This window comes from Rhinoderma darwinii, unplaced genomic scaffold (genome assembly GCF_050947455.1).
Source record: "Rhinoderma darwinii isolate aRhiDar2 unplaced genomic scaffold, aRhiDar2.hap1 Scaffold_3905, whole genome shotgun sequence".
In the NCBI taxonomy this organism is placed as follows: domain Eukaryota; kingdom Metazoa; phylum Chordata; class Amphibia; order Anura; family Rhinodermatidae; genus Rhinoderma; species Rhinoderma darwinii.
This window is the reverse complement of record NW_027463529.1, coordinates 26,993-36,836: the sequence shown is the minus strand read 5'-3', so window position 1 is coordinate 36,836 and position 9,844 is coordinate 26,993. Positions and strand designations below refer to the sequence as shown.

At 53.8% G+C, this 9,844-nt stretch overlaps 1 protein-coding gene across 1 annotated transcript in view; it reads right to left on the bottom strand.

Moving 5' to 3' along the window:
• Positions 1–2,406: 2,406 nt before the first annotated feature.
• Positions 2,407–9,844, bottom strand: part of TAF10 (TATA-box binding protein associated factor 10) — a 13,928-nt gene continuing 6,490 nt past the window's right edge. Inside the window, exons 3-5 of the mRNA XM_075848372.1 lie at positions 7,377–7,441; positions 3,625–3,739; positions 2,407–2,839 (exon numbers count right to left, since the gene is read on the bottom strand). Of these exons, the coding sequence (XP_075704487.1) occupies positions 2,750–2,839; positions 3,625–3,739; positions 7,377–7,441 (270 nt within the window). The 3' untranslated portion in view covers positions 2,407–2,749. The remainder of the gene's footprint in view (positions 2,840–3,624; positions 3,740–7,376; positions 7,442–9,844) is intronic.

Sequence of the window (9,844 nt, the reverse complement as noted above, 5' to 3'; positions counted from 1 at the left end):
TAGAATAGCGCCCCCTGTAGGCTGTTACTTCAGCAGATCTTTGAGCTCCAGTGACAACTCTCCGTCCATGTGGAGCAACTTCAGCTTCACACATATAAAGATATTACAAGATCACTGACAATTGTGCGGATTTTTTCTGGATTTTCTCCATTAAATTCACTGTAAGAAGAAGAAATCTGCAAGAAAAGTTACTGCGGCTCCGCAAGTCCAGATGATGTAAGACAAAACTAAACCCTGCGGAACGCTTCCCTGGTGGCCACAGGTACAGCCCCCTCCCTCCAGCGATGACCTGTCAATCACAGGCCGCAGTGGTCACATGATCATTGGGGGGGGGGGGGGGGTATCGTTTGTTTTCACTTAGACACTCCCCGCAGGGAGAGCCTCGCGCTTCGGTGCAGATTTGCCGCTGCGGAAGTTTTCCACCACATGTGAACGGAGCCTTACAGGTCCTAGAGGGGCTGGTGCCCAGGATCCTACACCGTTATATAAAGTTACAGCTGACAATCTATTCATGAAGCAGGAGGCTCAGGATGAACTTCTCTCCATCACACACATTATAGAGAAGATGGAGTCATGTGACAATTATCAGTAACACTGCTGCTTGTGTGACCCCTGAATCTCCACAATAATAAGGGATTGTATTATGATGCAGCAATGTGTGTCCCAGAGCGGGATACCAGCTCAGAATTGGGGGGGGGGGGTTATATCCAGAGCGTCTCCTAATCCAGTCATCTTTGTGCCCCGGACGTCAGCCAGCTACTTCCTGTCAGACACATTTGCTCCCCAGACATCAGCCAGCTACTTCCTGTCGGCCACATTTGCTCCCCGGACGTCAGCCAGCTACTTCCTGTCGGCCACATTTGCTCCCCGAACATCAGCCAGCTACTTCCTTTCGGTCACATTTGCTCCCGTGGCGCTTGTATCTCCGCCTCATGCATGTAAGGCTTCTCCTCCCCCTCACTACATGCTCCCCTGACAGAACCTGTGACTGTAGCAGAACTCAGTGCAGCCCTCGCTCATCACTACAGGGGGAGGAATCTTATATAATCTCAGAGCCCATAGCGTGCGGCAATGTAAGACCGTAAACACCCTACACATCCCGGGAACCGCAACCAATCAGCACCGTCACTGTACGCTGGGACATCAGGACTGTGCACGCAGGTTCTCCCGTCTTAGGCCTCATTCACACACTGCAGATTGTCAGTATTCTGAAGCCAAAATCAGGCGTGGACGAGAAGATGTAAAAAGCTTTCCATTATGTTTCCCCTGTGTGATCAAATCCTGGTGGTGGCGGCTTTAAAATACTGAACAAATCTACAGGTGTGAATGAAATCTTAAACATAAAACCCCACATCCCAAAGTGCACCACAACAGCAAGCTGTCCAGTGGAGGGGTAGTGCATGCTGGGAGATTTCTGCTGCAGAATAATGAGTGCAGCTCCGGAGTGTAATACAGGATGTAACTCAGGATCAGTACAGGATAAGTAATGTAATGTATGTACACAGTGACTCCACCAGCAGAATAGTGAGTGCCGCTCTGGAGTATAATACAGGATGTAACTCAGGATCAGTACAGGATAAGTAATGTAATGTATGTACACAGTGACTCCACCAGCAGAATAGTGAGTGCAGCTCTGGAGTATAATACAGGATGTAACTCAGGATCAGTACAGGATAAGTAATGTAATGTATGTATACAGTGACTCCACCAGCAGAATAGTGAGTGCAGCTCTGGAGTATAATACAGGATATAACTCAGGATCAGTACAGGATAAGTAATGTATGTACACAGTGACTCCACCAGCAGAATAGTGAGTGCAGCTCTGGAGTATAATACAGAATGTAACTCAGGATCAGTACAGGATAAGTAATGTAATGTATGTACACAGTGACTCCACCAGCAGAATAGTGAGTGCAGCTCTGGAGTATAATACAGGATGTAACTCAGGATCAGTACAGGATAAGTAATGTAATGTATGTACACAGTGACTCCACCAGCAGAATAGTGAGTGCAGCTCTGGAGTATAATACAGGATGTAACTCAGGATCAGTACAGGATAAGTAATGTATGTACACAGTGACTCCACCAGCAGAATAGTGAGTGCAGCTCTGGAGTATAATACAGGATGTAACTCAGGATCAGTACAGGATAAGTAATGTAATGTATGTACACAGTGACTCCACCAGCAGAATAGTGAGTGCAGCTCTGGAGTATAATACAGGATATAACTCAGGATCAGTACAGGATAAGTAATGTAATGTATGTACACAGTGACTCCACCAGCAGAATAGTGAGTGCAGCTCTGGAGTATAATACATTCTGATCTTCAGCCTAAACATACCTTCCTTTGTCCAGCTCTTACACCAATTAATATGAGCAGCAAAGAACACGAGGGAATGACAGTCGTTTATGAAAACCGGTATATTTCTTCATTCACATTCACTACAGACGCAAAAACAAACATGCTATATACACAGCACAGCTCCCCCTTCCCCCACTGAACTCGGCAGCCTGGAGCTGAGATGTGGCGTAGGCCTCCGGGGAGGGTGCGGCAGAGTCCGGGGAGCTTCCCTGTACACAGCTCTGATACAGTCATTGGTCAGGGTAGCCACTCAGCTTATCGGTAGGGGGAGATGTCCAGCAAACAGAAGGAGCGCAGCCCCCGACCTCATTTGTACATCCAGGCGGCTGCAGGATTCCGGCGAGGACGCAGTCTGGGCAGCAGAATCGTCAGGAGTCCGCGCGCGCACTAGGTGAAATAATGCGGCTTCTTGACATTGATGCCATATTCTGCCAGGGCCGGGGCCAGATCCTCCATGGTCAGCGTGTACTTCTTGTCCTGCAGAGAACGGCACATATATTATACTGGGGAGGAGGGCGATGGTATTTAGAGGGAACACATCACCCTGACGGACCCCGTGACTGACACCCCCGGCCCGTGTGTCCTATTAATGACCGCCCAGAAAAGAGCCGCTCTGAACGGCCTCCAAGGCTTCTCCCGGGAAAACAACCGCCGTATGAAAGGGGTCGCCCCATCCGTTACGCTGCAGAGACGGCCCATCTTACTCTGTGGATCCGGCTGATCTCCAGGGGATCCATTATTGGGGGTTTTATGTAAATGAAGAAGAATCACTGTCTAATGAAGAGCGCTGCAACTCTCCAATATCTCCGATTGCTGCCAATGAACAGGAAAATTCTTTATTACATCCAGAGGCTTAGAAACCTGTATAGCCTTTCACAGCTGAGGGTTTGTTACAATTGTACACAGTCTCGACAATCCTCATTGCCCTAAACACCCTGTATTCTAGACTGATACAATTTACCTGCACTGATACATTGTAAAACTATCAGGACAGGAGAGATTGTATACACTGACACATTGTAACAACCCCCCAGCTGTGGGGGCAGGACTTGCTCAGGATCGGTTTTCAGACATCTTAAGCTTTGTGTTTCACGTCCTCACTGAGTTCATTAGAAAGTTGCAGGACTTGTTATCGCACATTGATTAATCCCTGGACAGGACGAGCAGAACCCAGAAAAATGCAAAATGGGACGTGATAACAGAACCCGCCCGGCGCCCTCGTGTATGGGGGGGGGGGGGGGGTATAAGGCCACATTACGGACCTTGCTCTTGCTGCGCGAGCTCCCGGACGCGGTGCCCTTCATCTTGCAGTGCTGCAGAGCGTCATTCGCGATGTCCGATATAAACTTCTGAGCTGCCAGGGAGATGAGGCGAATGCTGAGGAGGGAAGCGGAGGAGGGGTCAGCGAGAAGTGACCGCACCGTCAGATCTACGGCTGGTTAGTAGCGCCAAGCGTCACTGCGGCAGGAACAGGTTACGTAATCATATTATATTGATTTGTGTTACTCTAGAAACTTCCTACAATCATCCCTGAATAGGACTGCGCCTCACCCTCCACACAGCACGACGGCATGAGCAGGGACGATCTATAGCCAGGAAGTCTGTACCATCAGCAGTCCCCCCCCAGATAACCCCCGGCCCTCACTGTACCACCAGCAGTCCCCCCCAGATAACCCCTGTCCTCACTGTACCACCAGCAGTCCCCCCCAGATAACCCCTGTCCTCACTGTACCACCAGCAGTCCCCCCCAGATAACCCCCGGCCCTCACTGTACCACCAGCAGTCCCTCCCCAGATAACCCCTGTCCTCACTGTACCATCAGCAGTCCCCCCCAGATAACCCCCAGCACTCACTGTACCACCAGCAGTCCCCCCCAGATAACCCCCGGCCCTCACTGTCCAACCAGCAGTCCCCCCAGATAACCCCCGGCCCTCACTGTACCACCAGCAGTCCCCCCAGATAACCCCCGGCCCTCACTGTACCATCAGCAGTCCCCCCCAGATAACCCCCGGCCCTCACTGTACCACCAGCAGTCCCCCCCCAGATAACCCCTGTCCTCACTGTACCATCAGCAGTCCTCCCCCCAGATAACCCCCAGCCCTCACTGTACCACCAGCAGTCCCCCCCAGATAACCCCCAGCCCTCACTGTACCATCAGCAGTCCCCCCAGATAACCCCGGCCCTCACTGTACCACCAGCAGTCCCCCCCAGATAACCCGTCCTCACTGTACCACCAGCAGTCCTCCCCAGATACCCCCTGTACCATCAGCAGTCCCCCCCAGATAACCCCGGCCCTCACTGTGCCATCAGAAGTCCCCCCCCAGATAACCCCTGGCCCTCACTGTACCACCAGCAGTCCTCCCCAGATAACCCCCGGCCCTCACTGTGCCATCAGCAGTCCCCCCAGATAACCCCCGGCCCTCACTGTACCATCAGCAGTCCCCCCCAGATAACCCCTGGCCCTCACTGTACCACCAGCAGTCCCCCCCAGATAACCCCGTCCTCACTGTGCCATCAGCAGTCCCCCCCAGATAACCCCCGGCCCTCACTGTACCATCAGCAGTCCCCCCAGATAACCCCCTGTCCTCACTGTACCACCAGCAGTCCCCCCCAGCCCTCACTGTACCATCAGCAGTCCCCCCCAGATAACCCGTCCTCACTGTACCACCAGCAGTCCTCCCCAGATAACCCCCGGCCCTCACTGTACCATCAGCAGTCCTCCCCAGATAACCCCCGGCCCTCACTGTACCATCAGCAGTCCCCCCAGCCCTCACTGTGCCATCAGCAGTCCCCCCCAGATAACCCCCAGCACTCACTGTACCACCAGCAGTCCTCCCCAGATAACCCCCGGCCCTCACTGTACCATCAGCAGTCCTCCCCAGATAACCCCCGGCCCTCACTGTACCACCAGCAGTCCCCCCCAGATAACCCCCTGTCCTCACTGTACCATCAGCAGTCCCCCCCAGATAACCCCCTGTCCTCACTGTACCACCAGCAGTCCCCCCCAGATAACCCCCGGCCCTCACTGTACCACCAGCAGTCCCCCCCAGATAACCCCCGGCCCTCACTGTACCACCAGCAGTCCCCCCCAGATAACCCCCGGCCCTCACTGTACCATCAGCAGTCCCCCCAGATAACCCCCGGCCCTCACTGTACCACCAGCAGTCCCCCCCCAGATAACCCCTGTCCTCACTGTACCATCAGCAGTCCTCCCCCCAGATAACCCCCAGCCCTCACTGTACCACCAGCAGTCCCCCCCAGATAACCCCCAGCCCTCACTGTACCATCAGCAGTCCCCCCAGATAACCCCGGCCCTCACTGTACCACCAGCAGTCCTCCCCAGATACCCCCTGTACCATCAGCAGTCCCCCCCAGATAACCCCGGCCCTCACTGTGCCATCAGAAGTCCCCCCCCAGATAACCCCTGGCCCTCACTGTACCACCAGCAGTCCTCCCCAGATAACCCCCGGCCCTCACTGTGCCATCAGCAGTCCCCCCCAGATAACCCCGTCCTCACTGTGCCATCAGCAGTCCCCCCCAGATAACCCCCGGCCCTCACTGTACCATCAGCAGTCCCCCCAGATAACCCCCGGCCCTCACTGTACCATCAGCAGTCCCCCCAGCCCTCACTGTACCATCAGCAGTCCCCCCCAGATAACCCGTCCTCACTGTACCACCAGCAGTCCTCCCCAGATAACCCCCGGCCCTCACTGTACCATCAGCAGTCCTCCCCAGATAACCCCCGGCCCTCACTGTACCATCAGCAGTCCTCCCCAGATAACCCCCGGCCCTCACTGTACCATCAGCAGTCCCCCCCAGCACTCACTGTACCACCAGCAGTCCTCCCCAGATAACCCCCGGCCCTCACTGTACCATCAGCAGTCCCCCCAGCCCTCACTGTGCCATCAGCAGTCCCCCCAGATAACCCCCAGCACTCACTGTACCATCAGCAGTCCTCCCCAGATAACCCCCGGCCCTCACTGTACCACCAGCAGTCCCCCCCAGATAACCCCCGGCCCTCACTGTACCATCAGCAGTCCCCCCAGATAACCCCCGGCCCTCACTGTACCATCAGCAGTCCTCCCCAGATACCCCGTCCTCACTGTACCATCAGCAGTCCTCCCCAGATAACCCCTGGCCCTCACTGTACCATCAGCAGTCCTCCCCAGATAACCCCCAGCCCTCACTGTACCATCAGCAGTCCTCCCCAGATACCCCGTCCTCACTGTACCATCAGCAGTCCCCCCCAGATAACCCCTGTCCTCACTGTACCACCAGCAGTCCCGCCCAGATAACCCCCGGCCCTCACTGTACCACCAGCAGTCCCCCCCAGATAACCCCCGGCCCTCACTGTACCACCAGCAGTCCCCCCCAGATAACCCCTGGCCCTCACTGTACCATCAGCAGTCCCCCCCAGATAACCCCCGGCCCTCACTGTACCATCAGCAGTCCCCCCCAGATAACCCCCAGCACTCACTGTACCATCAGCAGTCCTCCCCAGATACCCCGTCCTCACTGTACCATCAGCAGTCCTCCCCAGATAACCCCCGGCCCTCACTGTACCATCAGCAGTCCTCCCCAGATAACCCCCAGCCCTCACTGTACCATCAGCAGTCCTCCCCAGATACCCCGTCCTCACTGTACCATCAGCAGTCCTCCCCAGATAACCCCTGGCCCTCACTGTACCATCAGCAGTCCCCCCCAGATAACCCCCAGCCCTCACTGTACCATCAGCAGTCCTCCCCAGATACCCCGTCCTCACTGTACCATCAGCAGCCCCCCCCCCCCCCAAGATAACCCCCGGCCCTCACTGTACCATTAGCAGTCCTCCCAGATACCCCCTGTCCTCACTGTACCATCAGCAGTCCCCCCCAGATAACCCCCTGTCCTCACTGTACCACCAGCAGTCCCCCGCTGTCCTCACTGTGCCATCAGCAGTCCTCCCCAGATAACCCCGGCCCCTCTAAGGTTAGTTGACCTCCGCTGTATCGGAAGAGGGGCTCTTTGTACTCACATCCTGGGGTCTGAAGCCTCAAATCCTGCCCGGTTCAGATAATACCCGGTGACTGCATCTGGAATCTGTCAGGGAAGGAGAAGTAGTTATTCCTGGAAATAAAATTAGACTTTTGGGACAATAAAGAAATTCAGAAAAAAAACTATAGAAATGTGACCGGAACAGGACGGATCTTCTGGTTACACCCGGCTACTTCTTGTAGTTTCACAGTTTGCCTGTAACACGCTGCGTGCTGCTGCACAAGACACAGCGTACCCTCTCCTGTGCCTTAGCACTGCACCTGTGCAAGGAGTCATGGGACATGTATTTACCAGAGCTCGTGCCGTCACACCGGGATTTCTACAATCCACATGGCAGACGGAAGCGGGAGCATTCTCTTCTTAAAGAGGCAGTCACCACATTATAAGTGCCCTATATTGTACATGATGTGATCGGCGCTGTAGAGAACAGCAGTGTTTTTTATTTAGAAAATCTATCATTTTTGATGGTTATGACCTATTTTAGCTTTATGCTAATGAGTTTCTCAATGGACAGTGGGTGTTGTACAGAGGAGTGTATGAGGCTGACCAATCAGCGTCATGCACTTCTCCCCATTCATTTATACAGCACATAGCGATATAGTTATATCGCTATGTGCAGCCACATACACACTGTATAACATTACTGCAGTGTCCTGACAATGAATATACATCACCTCCAGCTGGGACGTGACATGTATTCAGAATCCTGACACTTCTCTGCACATCTGTGATTTACAGCATAGCGAGATCTCGCTGTAAATGACAGAGAACTGTCAGGATTCTGAATACACATCACGTCCTGGCTGGAGGTAATGTATATTCATTGTCAGGACACTGCAGTAATGTTAGTGTGTTTATGCGGCTGTACATCAGGGGTCTCAAGCATGCGGCCCCTGGGGCTGTCATCTGCGGCCCGCGGGACACAGAGCCGCTAGTATCGGCTCTGCTCCGAGACTCTGGAATTCCCTGACATCGCTGTCCACATATGAACAGCGATGTCTGGGGCTTCCCCAGAGCCGGAGTCCCGAGCAGAGCGCTGGTATCGGCTCTGCTCCGGGACTCTGTGGAATTCCCTGACATCGCTGCCCATATATGGACAGTGTGTCAGGGTCTTGCCCAGAGCGGAGCAGAGCGCTGGTGTCAGCTCTGCTCCTGGACTCTAGGGAAGCCTCTGACATCGCTGTCCATACATAGACAATGATGTCAGGGGCTTCCCCAGAGCAGGAGTCCCAGTGATGTCAGGAGCACAGCTGGAGTCCCAGAAAGAGCCTACTAGCGCTCTGCCTGGGACTCCAGCTCTGGGCAAGCCCCTGACATCACTGGGGCAGCCTCTACAGAGGGCACTGGGGCAGCCTCTACAGAGGGCACTGGGGCAGCCTCTACAGAGGGCACTGGGGCAGCCTCTACAGAGGGCACTGTGGCGTTATCTACAAGTGGGTGTGTGACAGTATCTGAAGAGGACACTGGCATTATCTAGGGGTGTGTTGCATTATCTACAGCGGGCACTGCGGCCGCATCCACAGAGGGCACTGCGGCCGCATCCACAGAGGGCACTGCGGCCGCATCCACAGAGGGCACTGCGGCAGCATCCACAGAGGGCACTGCGGCAGCATCCACAGAGGGCACTGCGGCAGCATCCACAGAGGGCACTGCGGCAGCATCCACAGAGGGCACTGCGGCAGCATCCACAGAGGGCACTGCGGCAGCATCCACAGAGGGCACTGCGGCAGCATCCACAGAGGGCACTGCGGCAGCATCCACAGAGGGCACTGCGGCAGCATCCACAGAGGGCACTGCGGCAGCATCCACAGAGGGCACTGCAGCACTATCTAAAAAGGGGCTGCCCAATCTTGACATGTGTGCTAACTGAGCCGCCGGACTGCATTTAGCGACACTTAAACTGGAAAGCTGGATTGTTGAAATAAGCACGAGGAGAAATATCTCAAATTTTAAACCTAGCGCTTTTATTATAGTAATGTAGTGTTAATTTTATAGTAATGTGGTATTGTTATAATAATGTAGTAGTGTTATAGTCGTTCAAATAACTAATTGATTAACAATAATTTTGTATTGTATCAAATTTGAAAGTAATGCGGCCGTCAACGTCACATTTTTTCTATATGCGGCCCACTTACCCGGCCGAGTTTGAGACCCCTGATTGTACATAGTGATATAACTATATCGCTATGTGCTGTATAAATGAATGGGAGAAGTGCATGACGCTGATTGGTCACTGATTGGTCAGCGTCATACACTCCTCTGTACAACGCCCACTTGGTCATATAGTAAAACACGCCCAGTTGTCCATTAAGAAACTCATTAGCATGAAGCTAAAATAGGTCATAACTCCGTCACAAATGATCGTTTTTCTAGATAAAAAAAAACAGCTGTTCTCTACATTACAGCGCCGATCACATCATGTACAATATAGGCCACTTATAATGTGGT